The 14,841-nt window shown below is 53.2% G+C and overlaps 4 protein-coding genes across 4 annotated transcripts; 3 read left to right on the top strand and 1 right to left on the bottom strand.

Moving 5' to 3' along the window:
- Positions 1-2,009: 2,009 nt before the first annotated feature.
- On the top strand, positions 2,010-4,432 carry PODANS_1_11530 (uncharacterized protein; the record flags this gene model as incomplete). Its single annotated transcript, XM_001908783.1, has 2 exons — positions 2,010-2,457; positions 2,508-4,432. The coding sequence occupies 2 exons, from the start codon at positions 2,010-2,012 to the stop codon at positions 4,430-4,432; spliced, it is 2,373 nt and encodes a 790-aa protein (XP_001908818.1).
- A 689-nt stretch (positions 4,433-5,121) lies between these two features.
- On the bottom strand, positions 5,122-5,934 carry PODANS_1_11520 (uncharacterized protein; the record flags this gene model as incomplete). Its single annotated transcript, XM_001908782.1, has 1 exon — positions 5,122-5,934. One exon carries the CDS (start codon positions 5,932-5,934, stop codon positions 5,122-5,124), a length of 813 nt encoding a protein of 270 aa, XP_001908817.1.
- A 724-nt stretch (positions 5,935-6,658) lies between these two features.
- Positions 6,659-9,322, top strand: PODANS_1_11510 (uncharacterized protein; the record flags this gene model as incomplete). The annotated part of the gene is made up of 2 exons (XM_001908781.1): positions 6,659-9,065; positions 9,129-9,322. The coding sequence occupies 2 exons, from the start codon at positions 6,659-6,661 to the stop codon at positions 9,320-9,322; spliced, it is 2,601 nt and encodes an 866-aa protein (XP_001908816.1).
- Positions 9,323-11,500: 2,178 nt separating this feature from the next.
- PODANS_1_11500 (uncharacterized protein) lies at positions 11,501-13,546 on the top strand (the record flags this gene model as incomplete). The annotated part of the gene is made up of 2 exons (XM_001908780.1): positions 11,501-12,219; positions 12,304-13,546. 2 exons carry the CDS (start codon positions 11,501-11,503, stop codon positions 13,544-13,546), a joined length of 1,962 nt encoding a protein of 653 aa, XP_001908815.1.
- Positions 13,547-14,841: the final 1,295 nt, after the last annotated feature.

Genomic DNA, 14,841 nt, shown 5'->3' with positions numbered 1-14,841 from the left:
CGAAAAGATAAGAAGCACGTCTGCCCAACGGGAAGAAAGCGATCTGCCGCCCACTTCCCGTCTGGTATCAAGCATGAAGCAACGATCTGATATCTGACTAACGACGAGCACAACTAAGGATGTCCTGTTATGTGCCATCTCAACAAGATAGCCCCAAGCTCAGACTCCCAACGGCATGACTTTCTCACCTATCATTCCATTGCTCCGAATCGGAGTCTTCGCGTCATCTGATGGAGCCAACAATGGGGCCTCTCTCGAAACAACAAGACGGCAGTCTTCTGTCCCGGCTGTGGCCCGTCGATCATTCTTGTTGGCCGTCTCCAGGTTATACCTGGATTCTTAGTGGTCTACATGTCCACCTCTAATCGACCTATGCCTCTGTTGCTTACTCCATGCAGCAGCTCGGCATACAGAAAGAAACGAGGTTAGCGCGGGGTGCCCCAACTTCATGATCAACGAAGCTTGGAGTGCAGAAGTCTAGTGACTTGGACTTCGTCACTCCAACACAAAGCAAGTTGTGACACTTCTTGGGCCAAGGCATAACAACTTGGTGAGGTGACAAGGCAGTTATATCGAAAATCTGACATACAACTCTCCACCCGCCCTAGAAAATTTGTTCAAGCCTCGGCTTTTTTACTTCGTATCGCGGCGCAGAATTGACCGAATTGATTGCCTCGCTTCGGCGAGACCGATCTATCCCTGACTGAGAACGGACAACTCTAGAGCGTATGTTGAGAAAGATATCTCTGCTGTACGCAGTGGTGATGGAAAGAGTAGTTTGCATACAAAGACACCACGGGACTGGATCTCGCACGGGATCAACTCTTAACCGCCAATATATTGAATAGCCTGTTCCCCGTTAGACTGCGGAACCAGCGCCGGCGGGCTGGTCAGGTGCCGCCCCTCCACAACAAGTCTGTAGTAGTACCATGCTGTGTTGCCTTCCCCAACAATCCTCCACGCGTTGAATGGGGCTGCGCCGTGTAGTTACCTAAGTTGTACAAAGTGTTTTTTTATTCAGCATGTGTTCAGAGTCTTCAGAAGTCAATGGGACAAGAGACGGATACCTTAGACTCTCACATGCCAAAAAGTCTTTGAAATCTCTTATCTTGGATCATATCATAATGATGAACCCTGCTGGGCGTTGCATTGCGCTCTGGTGGGTGGAATATCGGCCATGACATCAGCGAGGGGGGTTCTGCAGTGGTTCAAAAGAGAGCATGGCAAGGGTCCTAATTTCCGGGGAGGTTTGTCGGTGGGAACACATGTGATACTTAGCCGCTGGGCGAGATTTGGTGGTCCACAAAGTACCTCGCTTGTCGCGGTTCGACGCTGAGCTAGGCCCGGCCAAGAACGGGTGAGCGCTGGGGGGGGCTTTTTGGGGCGGCGGCCGGGGGGATTGTTGAGGGCCTCGTGATTGTCTACCTACCCTCTTGTCCTGGCCGACTTTTGTTTCGTGAACCGCCTCGAATTTCTGCAGACCTGTCGCCGACGTTGACGCCTTTTATTTTTCTCCCTAACGCATTCCGTAGACGTCAGGTGCTCAGTGCCCAAGTCGTATTTCTGCCTCTGTGCTACCAAGCAGCCCGCCAACCCGGTCCACCCCTCCGGCTGCTTTACGCTCAAGGTTTCTGTCAGTCAGGCCGTCGGATCGCATACCATTGTGCGCCAGCTCGTCATTCTAGCTCCGACTTTTCTCCCTATCGTCCTTCCATTCCCCATTCCGACACTGTTGCAAACGCAATTCATCAAATATCGCAAGAATTCCAGAGCTCCAGAGCCCACGCGCATACCGAGATCACCCAGTCCAGACCCGGCCTGCCGCCCTGTGTCTGGACCATCACCAGCTCAGCTCAGCTCGGTTTCAGCTGACCTCTTGTTTGCTCGCCTTTGTCCATACCAAACATCCACGGATATTTTCTGTTACAACAGCGACCGGCGCGCTTGTACATATATAGTTCTGTTGGAAGCGACAGCAGTGCCGGTGCAGTCCCGCCAGCCCGGACACGATGCAGTACGTCAGGAATCTGAGCGACTCTGTCTCGACAGCATGGAACTCGATCAACCCGGCAACATTGAGCGGTGCCATCGACGTAATAGTCGTTGAGCAGGAAGACGGATCGCTACTCTGCTCACCTTTTCACGTGCGCTTCGGCAAGTTCTCGCTCTTGCGCCCATACGAGAAGAAGGTCGAGTTCAAGGTCAATGGGGTCAAGCAGCCGTATTCGATGAAGCTGGGCGAAGGAGGCGAGGCATTCTTTGTATTCGAGACCAGCGACACTATTCCCAAGAGTCTCCAGACCTCTCCCCTCGTTTCTCCAGCCTCCAGTCCACCTTTGAGCCCGCAACAAACCACCGGACTCGGGGAGCCTGAAGCCCTCGATCTTAACGATCCAAAAGTGCGGTCAGCGAGCTTTAGCAGACCGCCGTTGACCGTGCTCCCGAATCAAAGAGATGGTGAGTACATGCAAGGCTCAGGCTCACTGCTCGGTAGCTAACATACACAGGCCTCATCACACCAAGATCAGCTTCTCCAGAGTTGGGAAAGGCCGGAACCTCTATTGGCGACTGGTCCCCACCGCGTCCTCATAGCGATGATGTCCTGCGGATGACGGCTAGGAGGGCACCCAGTGAGGACTCGGACGACCCCGAAAACCCCAAGTACTCGGACCGTTCACACAGCCCACCGCCTCTCTCGGCATCCGAGGCTTTGCAGAGAGCCATGAATCTCTCCAGGGAGCTTGCCGCAGTGAATATTCAGACACATATCACCGAAACAGGAGATCTTATGCTGGACATGAGCAACTTCAAAAACAACGAGGAAGATGCGATCAAGACGGAGATTCTGGCTCGCAAGGTTCTCTCGGAGGAGCTCGACGGCTACTACGATATCGGCGCTCTGTTTGGTGTGGATGAGCGCGGAAATCTCTGGATCTACAGCAGCGAGGAAGCCAAGGCTGCCGCCATGAAGAAAGCCATGGAATCGAGCCTGCGCAACGACAACGGCATCGTCATGGACGCGGCTTCTGATCCCGGCTACCAGAGCGACAGCAGCGACGTGACAGCTTCACCTAGCGTACCAAGCCACAGACGTGCCGATTCAGACCTCGGCCAGATGTCTATCCAGACACCACCCAGCTCTCCCGGCTCCTCAACCGCCGGTGATCCGAACCGTAACTACGCCAAGACCTTGCGGTTGACCAGTGACCAGCTCAAGGCCTTGAACCTGAAGCCGGGCGAGAACTCGATGAGCTTCACCGTGAACCGCGCGACCTGCTCGGCCTACATGTACCTCTGGAAGTACGAGGTGCCAGTCGTCATCTCCGACATTGACGGCACCATCACCAAGTCAGATGCCTTGGGCCACGTGCTGAACATGATCGGCCGTGACTGGACTCACGCCGGTGTGGCCAAGCTATACACCGACATCGTCGCCAATGGGTACAACATTATGTACCTGACGAGTCGCTCCGTCGGACAAGCCGACACCACCAGGGCATACCTAGCCGGTATTGTCCAAGACGGCTACAAGCTTCCACGAGGCCCAACAATTCTGTCTCCAGATAGGACAATGGCCGCCCTCCGTCGCGAGATTTACCTCCGAAAGCCACACATCTTTAAGATGTCCACCCTGCGTGATATTCGCTCCCTCTACGGCCCCGACCGCAAACCCTTCTACGCCGGCTTCGGCAACCGTTTCACAGACCAAATCTCTTACCGCACAGTCGACGTCCCGAGAACAAGGATTTTCACCATCAACTCCAACGCGGAGGTCTCGCTCGATCTGCTCAGTCTTAACAAGATGAAGCTTAGCTATGTCAACATGACCGAGGTGGTAGACCACTACTTTCCCCCTGTCAGCACGCTTGTCAAGGGCGGTGGGGAGGAATACACTGATTTTACGTACTGGAGGGACACCCCGCTTGAACTGGACGAGTTCTCGGCTAGTGATACCGAGGGTGAGGGCGAGGAAGAGGAAGAAGAAGAAGAGGAGGAGGAGGAGATGGATGATGAGGATGAGGAGTATGAAGATGAGGATGAGGATGAGATTGGGGAGGGAATGGGGGATAGTTACATGTCGAGGGATTCATACGGGGATGACTTGGGTGAGAGTTATGACGAGGACAGGATGGTGAGGAGTGCGCTTGAGGAGAGGGGGCAGGAGGGGGATGATGAGGAGGATTTGGAGGAGGAGTTTGAGGAGGCGGTGGATGAGGAGGTTGATAGTGCGGGTGGTGAGGAGGAGATGCCGATGGATGAGAGCACAAAGGAAAAGAAGAGGATTTTGGAGGATGTGGAGAGGAAGCTTGAGGAGGAGAAGAGGGAGAAGGAAAAGGGGAAGGAAACGGCTGTGCCGGATACTAATGCGGAGATTATCACTGGGATTAACGATTTGATGGTTGGTGCTGAGGTTGCGGAGAAGAAGGAGTGATGAGGGAGGGTTGTGTTTCAACAAGCAACAGTGGTTTTGGGAGAGCATATAGAGGAAGGATTAAAGGGGGGGATTCTTGGTGTGATAGACAGACTTGTTTGTTTGGGGGTTTGGGAAGAGATGGGGGTTTGTTGCATAGCGCGGGGTTTTTTTTGTTTTTTTTTTTTTTTTTTTTTTTTTTTTTTACTAGTAGTAGGGGGGGTTTACATTCGACTTTTTTTGGTAGGCATTATCATTATCATTATTGGGTTTTTGGGTTGGTTTGTAGTAATACATAAAGGGATATAACAACCACATCACTGCACAACTGCTTGTATTGGAATAGGTGTTATGATCAGTAGCCTTGATTCTGAGCCGCTGTTTGTGTGAAATTATAATTCTCAACTCCCAAGTGGAAGTAGTAGTATACAGAAAGTGAAGTCAAATATCTTTGCCCAATTCAACCCATCCCAACGCCATTTCCGAGCCCCCCTTTTGATGAAGTGCTTTTCTTTCTTCATGATAGGAAAAAAAAACCAAAAAAAATGCCAAAGCACCAACCACTTGCCAAAAGTAAAATAACAAGACTTGTCGATCTCCCGCTTGTGATAAAAGCCAATTTCGTCCCACTCTTCCATCTCGTCCACCCCTTCTTTCCCTTTGAGTCTTGCTGCCTCCGCGACCTTCTTGCCTCCGTCTCAATCAATGCCTTATGTCGTGAAACCCTGACAGAGAAAATCAAGCCTCCCCCATCTCCTCATCCTCCGCCTCATCCCCAAAAACATCCCTGCCATCGTGCCCCCCTCCACCCCATCCCCCCCTACATCCTCCTCCTTTTCCTGTGATTGCATCCCCCCTCCCAAAACCACATCCTCCATCTCCATATCCCCCTCCTCACTCTCCTCATCCGACTCCTCCAACGCCTCCTGCCCAGCCCAAACATCCCTCAACCCCCACCCCGTCCCAGACAAGACAAACTTCTCCCCTGGAAGCCTCAAACCCCATTCACTCGCCGGAACCCTAGGTAAGGCGATTTTGTTTCGTTCTTTGGCCATGTCGAGCAACCAGTCTTTACTCGTCCCACCGGCGGCGCCGCCCCGGAATTGGTAGGCGAGGCGGGATGCGATGGCGAGCTGGACGGCGTTGGAGGTTATGGCTGCGTCCCCTACGTTAACGGGGGCCGCGCCGGAGGAGGCGGAGGGGCGGGCGCCGGCGTGGGAGGTGTAAGGGTCTGCGGAGAGGTGGAGGGCGTCGGAGAGGACGGAGGAGGTGTGCCGGTATGCGAAGTCTAGGAGGAGGAGGGGGACGCGGGGTTCGAAGGTTGTGACGCCTTGGGCTAGGAGGAGGAGCTCGATTGTGCGGGACTCGCGGGGGCGGGGGGCGGTGGGGTTGGATTGGGGGTTGGTGTTGCTGTTGAGGGGAGGGGGAGGGGGGGGTTGGGGTGGGTTGGTGGTGGTGGTGAGGGTTTGGGATTGGGAGCCGGGGGGATGGCCGTTGGGTTGGGGGGCTGCTGTGGTTGACATGTTGAGGGGGATGGGCGACTTGTGTGTGGAATTCGGGTTGAGTGGTTGTTTACGGAGGGGTTGATATTCTTGGGGTTGATGGTAAGTGACTTGGGTCGGTTGGTTCGACTTCGAGATTGGTGATAGTTCCTGGTAAGATGGATGGAGAGCGCGTAGCTGTAGATGGATAATTGATGCGCGCGGGTCGTTGAAGTCGTGATATTTCTGGGAGAGTTGTCCGCGACAGCAACTGGCGGTAAATAGTTGTGTTGTCAAAGAGAGAGCTTCCCGGCAGCTCCATGGAATCGCGAATCGTCGCGACAGCTTGCAGCTGCTCAATGCGGTTCACCGAACAGACGGCCAAGAACAACCCTGGCCCCACCCAGACTTCAAGTGAAATCGGAGGCTGGAATGATCCGGAAATCTTCAGCACAGACCATAGCTTAATTCTGGGGTTGCAACCGTTGCCCCACCCTCAGAAAAAAAAAAGGAATTGGCCACTACGTAATGGAGGGGTGGCTGTGGGAAGAGGTGGATGATTTTACCCCACCATAAATCATGCCTTGGGACTGGATCCGATGCAGGAGCGGGTCGGGAACTGGCGATTTGATAATGCATCAATTTTAGAGTCATACTTTGCCTCACGCTCACTTAAAGAGGGCTCTCACTGTGCTTACTCTCATACATCATAACGACAGCATACACCCTATAGTGTAGTCGTCACACTGACAACCAATCCCAAAAAATGGAGTCGACGCTTCCTCTGCCGTTCCTCATCAGCGTCAATGTCCCGCCGGGGCTCGGAGGAGAGAGGGAGGGGCTCAACCGCGAGGAAGTCTCATGTCTGGGAACTGTCTTCTTTACCGTGAAGCCGCAGACATATGAGAAGATTTTCCGTTTCCTCGGCCGCCACAACACCGAATTCCAGCCCTTTTTCGACGTGACACAGCTCGAGTCCCGCGATGATGTCGTTTCTCTTATCGACGCTGGCGCTCGCAAGGTGTTTGTCCGCCCTGAACAGCTTCCCGATTTCGCCGAGTTTGGCTCCCGAGTAGCCCCTGTTGTGTCTGGCGCCAACCCGGCGCAATTGGCTTCTGCCACTGAGCACGGCCTTCTCGTTTCCGACTTTGATATCACCGCTGCCGAGACTGCGCGGTTTGTCGAGGAGGCTAAGGCGAAGAAAATCGCTTCTTTCTTTGTCAAGCCTATCGCTGGTGTTGACCTCGAAAAGTTCATTGGTGTTGCGGCACAGGTTGGCGCTATTCCTATTCTTCCCTCGACTGATGTAACCAGCAAGGAGCAGGCCGGAAAGCTTGCTGTTCCTAAGATTCTTGCTGCTTCGTGGAAGTCAGACCGTGCCGATGGCTTGATTCCTACCGTGGTGGTTGATGAGCATGACACTGCTCTTGGCTTGGTGTACAGCAGCGAGGAGAGTGTTGGTGAGGCTCTCAGGACACAGACTGGTGTTTACCAGAGCCGGAAGCGTGGGTTGTGGTACAAGGGTGCTTCTTCTGGGGACACTCAGGAGCTTGTGCGGATATCTCTGGATTGCGACAATGATGCGCTCAAGTTTGTGGTGCGGCAAAAGGGGCGGTTCTGTCACTTGGAGCAGTCTGGCTGCTTTGGCGATCTGAAGGGTATCAAGAAGCTGGAGCAGACTCTTGTCTCAAGGAAGCGGTCTGCGCCACAAGGCTCATACACTGCTCGTCTCTTCTCTGATGAGAAGCTGTTGAGGGCGAAGATCATGGAGGAGGCTGAGGAGCTTTGCGATGCCAAAACCGCCGAGGAGGTTGCTTTCGAGGCCGCGGATCTCATCTACTTTGCCATGGCGAGAGTTGTTGCCGCTGGTGTGTCTCTTGCTGACGTTGAAAAGAGCCTCGATGCCAAGAGCTTCAAGGTCAAGAGGAGACAGGGCGATGCCAAGGGCAGGTGGGCTGAAAAGGAGGGCATCAAGACAGAGACCAACGGAGCGGCGCCACCAGCACCAGCGCCAGTAAAGGAGGAGCCCAAGAAGGACGAGAGGATTCTGATGAAGGTTCTCGATGCGGGTGAAGTCACCACACAAGAGCTCGATGCGGCCCTAAAGAGACCATCACAAAAATCGGCCGACGCCATCATGAAGATTATTGTGCCAATCATCGATGACGTACGGAAGAATGGCGACAAGGCACTTCTCTCATACACTCACAAGTTCGAAAGGGCGACATCTTTGACCTCTCCAGTACTCAAGGCGCCGTTCCCCGAGTCCATGATGCAGCTTCCCGCGGAGACCATCAGGGCCATCGACGTGTCATTCGAGAACATCAAGAAGTTCCACGCCGCTCAAAAAGACGAGAAGCCGTTGCAGGTCGAGACCATGCCCGGTGTTGTCTGTAGCCGTTTCTCTCGCCCTATCGAAGCCGTTGGCCTTTACGTGCCCGGTGGTACCGCCGTTCTGCCCAGCACCGCGCTCATGCTTGGTGTACCGGCTATGGTAGCCGGCTGCCAGAAGATTGTCATTGCCTCGCCGCCTCGCTCCGACGGCAGCATCACCCCTGAGATTGTTTACGTCGCCCACAAGGTTGGCGCTGAGTCGATTGTCCTCGCTGGTGGTGCCCAGGCTGTTGCTGCCATGGCTTATGGCACTGAGAGCGTGACCAAGGTTGACAAGATTCTCGGCCCTGGTAACCAGTTCGTCACGGCGGCCAAGATGTACGTCAGCAATGACACCAACGCCGGCGTCGGTATTGACATGCCCGCCGGTCCTTCCGAGGTCTTGGTTGTTGCCGACAAGGACGCCAACCCAGCATTTGTCGCCTCTGATCTCTTGTCCCAAGCTGAGCACGGCGTCGACAGCCAGGTCATTCTCATTGCTATTGACCTGACTGATGCCCAGCTCGCTGCTATTGAAGATGAGGTTCACAACCAGGCCATGGCCCTCCCGCGTGTGGACATTGTCCGGGGGTCTATTGCTCACTCGCTGACTGTCAAGGTCAAGACTGTGGAGGAGGCGATGGAGATCAGCAACAGGTATGCGCCTGAGCACTTGATTCTTCAGATCAAGGACGCGGAGAAGGCGGTGGAGAAGGTGATGAATGCGGGGAGTGTGTTTATTGGGGAGTGGACGCCTGAGAGCGTGGGTGATTACTCGGCTGGTGTTAACCACTCTTTGCGTAAGTTTTTACTGCCCTGGTTTGATACAAACAGGAATTGATACTGATTTTGGATTTGCGTAGCTACTTATGGCTTCGCCAAGCAATACTCTGGCGTGAATCTCGCCTCGTTTGTCAAGCACATTACCAGCTCTAACCTGACGGCTGAGGGGCTGAGGAATGTGGGAGGGGCGGTGATGCAGTTGGCTAAGGTTGAGGAGCTGGAGGCTCACAGACGGGCGGTGGAGATTCGGTTGGAGCATATGAACAAGGCTTGAGTTAGCTGACTGCGGTTGGATATACAATACCACATTGGGGGATTTAGTTGACCTGTAGAAAAGAAAAAATAGAAAGCGGTCATAACAGTTTACAAGCCAGACAGTTTCAGAAGGGTTCCGACTCCTGGGGGTACAAAGGGTTCCAAAGCAAAGGTACCACGGGTTACGGATTTTTGTGTTTTTTTTTTGTTGTTGTTGTTATTGTTGTTGTAGTAATAAACCTGGGGTATAGGGAGTTTCTAGGTTGGATCTGTAATGAATATCGAGGTCTGTCGGCTGTTTGATGCTCGCGTTAGCGTGGATGGATGTGCAGGAGATGATCTGATGCTGGTCGGGGGTCGGGTCGGGTCGGGGGTCAGGGCCGATCGACGGGCTGCCTCCCGCTGTCAAAGATTGTTTCACTGACAACGTGGAAGGTCTTGAGGGGAGATATGCCTCGATCTGATATTACGCGGATAGCATCGACGGGAACACCTTGATACCCAAGGGTTATGATTTATCCGCACTGGATCTGAGTATCTCGTGGATAAATAAACGTCCTTCCAGTTCGAGGATGCAGGCCCATTGGAGAGTTCCGCGTATTGTGTACACAGCAGGCTCAGGTAAAGCTTATGAGTATATGGGAAGAAGTCTGCCTTGCCTTTCACGGCAGGAGAGATATCAAACATGGCGAACGAAATCCCAAACAGCATTTGAACAGAGCAAACAAACACATGTGTAAGCTGTTGGAGTGGTGGAACTGAGACAGGTCACCGACCCGGTGGTTGGCCAGCCGGTTGATTCCACGGCAGGGAAGAGGGTGAGGTGGCCGAGGGTGCCGAAGAGCGGGTAGATCGGCTCCCGAGTGTCTGTAAACTTTTTTCTGGAAGAGTCGGCTATTATACATGACTGTAGATTCGTATCGGACAATTAGCGGAATCCGAATATCGAGCATGTAGCGGATAATTCCCAGTAAAAGAATACGATGATGATGACGTGAAGTGAACCGAGTGTGGCATCCCTGTACCCACTGTAACTGTGGGGAGCGGGTGGCTTGATGCCAAGAAGGGGGAGACTCGTAATTGCCCTCCAGCCCTTCCGGACCCCGCTGAGAAGGCTGGTGGTTGGTGGAGTGCCACATGCCGGTGTTCATTGGGATGGTTCCAAACTGCCCGTTTAGCGCTGCGAATTTTTGGAAACTAATGACGGGTGCTTGTGCTTCCCGCTCGGGCTGTTCTGTCAAAACCGTCATCCGGTAGGTCATGGAGAACACTTGCCAGTTGACGTTTGTTAAGAAGTCGACAAATGTTGGTTGAAGATTGGTTTGGTTGGGCGGGCTCGGCAGGTCAAGCCCGCTGTTGCATGAAACTTGAAACGATGCCACCGTGACCTGAAAGGGGGAATGCAGCTTGCAAATCAGGGTGTGTAAGAGCCTCCCTCCCACCCCTCCCTCCTGGCTGTGATTAGATTTCCTGCAGCTCCCGTCCCCAAATCGGCCTCGGCAGCGAGGGGCTGAGCAGCCTCATTTGATTTATTTTTCCCAATCGAGGGACATCATGCATGATATGGCAGAACTTGTGAAAGGGGCGGCGTCATCCGGTCTTGATGCCGACAACTGACACCAAATCCATCCCAACTTTCAGTGCCACCCGGCCGAGACAGACAGCCAACGTGAGCAACGAGCAGTCTTGGTGTTTCTTGGGTGTTTCTTGGTACTCGCTGGGCAGAGATGATTGATCCCTTGAAAAAAGAATTAACCCGCCGGTGGGCTCTTTGCCAACGGTTGCCCGTGCTCCCCTTCCATTCTCCATTCATTCCCCGATCTACCCGCTCGCGTGTGTGCCATAGTCACCACATAAACCTAGCCCACGTTATTTCCAGGGACGAGCTCCCTTTCTTTGAAACTTATAATACTTTACACATCCCTCGCCGCTACCGCCCCCTTGGGTCTCGCTCCTTTTTTTATTTTTTTATTTTTTTATACAGCTTTTTGTTGTTTGTTGCTTTTCCAGCTTAGCAATTTGATTGCTTTGCTTCATTTTTATTTCTCACATTCGTGGGAACTTTGGTTCCTCTACTTTTCCTTTTGGTTGTCGTGCGCCTTACACGCTTATTCGATATCAATAACATAACACAGCTCACCCACCTACCTACCGTTCTCATGATTAGCAACACCATCAACATCAAAACATAAACAATATGCATATTCTAGATTACTCTACCACCCTCGCTGCTCTCCTCCTCACCACCTCCAACCTTGCCTCCGCCGAACCCATCCCAGTCCCAGCTGTCCAGCTCTCCCAACCCAACCATGATTTAATCCTCAGCCCTCGCGCGCGTCCCAACGCGCCCAGCGGCGGCTATGCGCCCCAGGAAGTCAACTGTCCCAGAAACAAACCCACTGTCCGTCTTGCCGATGGCATCTCCAAGCAGGAGGAGGACTGGCTCGGGAAGCGAAGGAAGGAGACGGTGAAGCCCATGATTGACTTCTTGAAGAGGGCCAATCTGGAAGGGTTCGATGCCGAGGCTTACATCAACCGTGTGGCTCCGGATGTGAAGGATCTTCCCAATGTTGGGATTGCCGTTTCGGGGGGTGGTTACAGGGCGTTGATGAATGGGGCCGGGTTCGTCGCTGCTGCCGACAGCAGAACCACGGGTGCGACTGGGGAGGGACAGATTGGGGGGTTGCTGCAGAGCAGTACTTATTTGGCTGGTTTGTCTGGTGGTGGTTGGTTGGTGTCAAGCATTTACACCAACAACTTTAGCACGGTTGAGACGTTGAGGAACGGGAGGGAGGGGAGCAGTATTTGGAAGTTTGATAGGAGTATCTTTATTGGGCCGAACTTGCCTGGGATTTTTGATACTACCAGGTACTGGTCTAGGGTGGCTAGGCAGGTTGCTGCGAAGGCGGATGCTGGGTTCGAGACTTCCATCACGGATTAGTAAGTTTCTTTTGTTTACATACATGCCCAAGCACGATACTAACCCCCTATTCCCCCCAGCTGGGGCCGTGCCCTGGGTTATCAACTCATCGACGCCGAAGACGGCGGGCCGGCCTACACCTTCTCCTCCATCGCCCTAGACGATGAGTTCTCCGCCGCCCGCACCCCCTTCCCCATCCTCGTAGCCAACGGCCGCTACCCGGGGGAGAGGATCATCTCCCTCAACGCCACGGTCTACGAGTTCAACCCTTACGAAATGGGCTCCTACGATCCCACCACGTACGGTTTTGTTCCCATGGAGTACCTCGGCTCCAACTTCTCCCAGGGCGTCATCCCCTCCAGCGGAAAGTGCGTCAAGGGGTTTGATTCCGTGTCCTATATCTACGGCACCTCCTCCAGCCTCTTCAACGCCTTCATGCTCCAAAACATTTCCTCGGTCGAAGGCGTCCCTACCTTCCTCCTCAACGCGGCAAACGCAACCCTCAACATCCTAGACAGCAACGAAAACGACATTGCGCAGTACGAACCCAACCCATTCCTGGGCTGGAACAACGCCACCAACCCGAGCGCGCAAAAAATCGAGCTTGATCTCGTCGATGGAGGGTTAGACCTCCAAAACATCCCCCTCCACCCCCCTCATCCAACCCTTCCGCCACGTCGATGTCATTTTTGCGGTAGACAGCTCGGCAGACACGACGCACAACTGGCCGAATGGCACCGCCCTCCGCGCCAGTTTGGGACCGCTCCCAAGGCGCCATCGCCAACGGCACGCTGGTTCCCTCCCGTCCCCGACCAAAACACGTTTATTAACCTCGGGCTTAACAACCGGCCCACGTTTTTCGGGTGTGACGTCAAGAATTTCACTTTGGAGGCCGGGCAAAAGGTGCCCCCGTTGCTGGTTTACATCCCTAATGCTCCTTATAGCGCCAATTCGAACGTCTCGACTTTTACGAGTAGTTACCCCGAGAGTCAGAGGAATGAGATCATCACTAATGGGTATAATGCTGCCACGCAGGGGAACGGGACGCTGGATGGGGAGTGGAACAAGTGTGTGGCGTGCGCGGTGTTGAGTAGGAGTTTGGCGAGGACGGGGACGGGGGTGCCGGGGGAGTGTGGGAGGTGTTTTGAGAGGTATTGCTGGGATGGGAGGTTGGATACCAAGGCTGTGGAGGGGGAGTATGAGCCGGGTTTTAGGGTTGGGGATGCTTCTACCAAGGATAGTGCTGCTGGGAGGGCGGTGGTAATGGGGACTGGGATGGGGCTGGTGGTTGGGTTGTTGGGGGTGGTGGTGATGATTCTTTAGGGAGGAGGGGGGGGAGGGGGAGTGTGTGAAAATAGATGGTGATTTGGAGGGGAGGTGTTGATTTCTTTTGATTTTTCTTATATTTTTTATTTGTTATTTTGTTTTCTTCTTTTGTCTTTCCTGGAGAATGATGTGATGTTTTGCATGATGAGAGTTTTTGCAGAGAATTCGGGATACCCCAGCCTTACTTGTATAGGGTTGAAAATGCTGTTATTTGGTTTGTTTTTGGGGTGAGATGATAAGTTGAGTTTTGGTCATGCCTGGATACGTCTGTCCTGGGTAACAAACAACAAAAGTCAGACAGAATAATTGATCGATATTCATGTCTCACATGTTTTTCCCAGTCTCAACTCTTGCGCGGTTTCAGAAGAAAAGAAGGTCAACCTCTCTTGACCCCTTGAATTGATCATCAGCATGACCAAGTCCTCTCACATACTCCCTCCCTCCTTGTCTGGGTGGCCGAACATAACACAGGACAGGGACCGATCAACACTCGCTCGAACAGTCTATTTATACCGATGACCTTGAATTTCATCACGACCACCCCAGGAAAGAAACGGCCACCTTCGTTTTATTTCGACCATCTCCATCCAAAAATCAAATCGAGGTATGTTATCGGAAAAAGCAAAGAGCTCACCTCTCACCCACACTTCATTTTGATTGTGGTGACCACCTTACAAAAACCCTTAGGTTTTATCTTGAATTAGACAGAGTCTGGTCCTAACAGAGAAGCTCTCCAGGGCTAAGAGCAACCCGGGCGGGGGGGGGGGCTTGCGCCTCAGCAAGCTAGTCTTGCCACTTGAGAATTCGATCAGAGTGAGCTGCTGTTCTCCGCTAAGTGATGTGTGCGGGGAGCAAATATATATACTGTTATTGGGGAAGGAGCGATGTGGTGCGTGCTGATGTGAGGAAGGAGCCACTTGACTGGAAGTTAGGATGGGAAGGAACGACTAAGACTACAGGTTGTAACGGGAAGGAGCGATTGGAAATGTGAGCTGAGCCTCAATTAGCATGATATCACTCAGAAACTCAAACAACAATCACGGTCCAAAACCATTGATTACTCACACCTCTTCATCCGCCTCTCAAGGCCATAGTCTGCTGTCATAGCTAACCGCTCAGTATACCTCCCAACCCATCACCCTCTCTCACTCCTCCTCATCCTCCTCCTCCCCCACCACCACCTCCCCCTGCCTAAAAACAACCCTCTCACACAACTGCAGACACTTCCTAACCGGCAACCCAATCACATTATCCACACTCCCCTCCACCTTCTCCACAAGCACCATCCCCCC

The sequence above is a fragment of the Podospora anserina genome, chromosome 1 (assembly GCF_000226545.1).
Source record: "Podospora anserina S mat+ genomic DNA chromosome 1, supercontig 2".
NCBI lineage: Eukaryota > Fungi > Ascomycota > Sordariomycetes > Sordariales > Podosporaceae > Podospora > Podospora anserina.
Note: the sequence above shows the minus strand (reverse complement) of the source record. Positions and strands in the feature narration are given on the sequence as shown.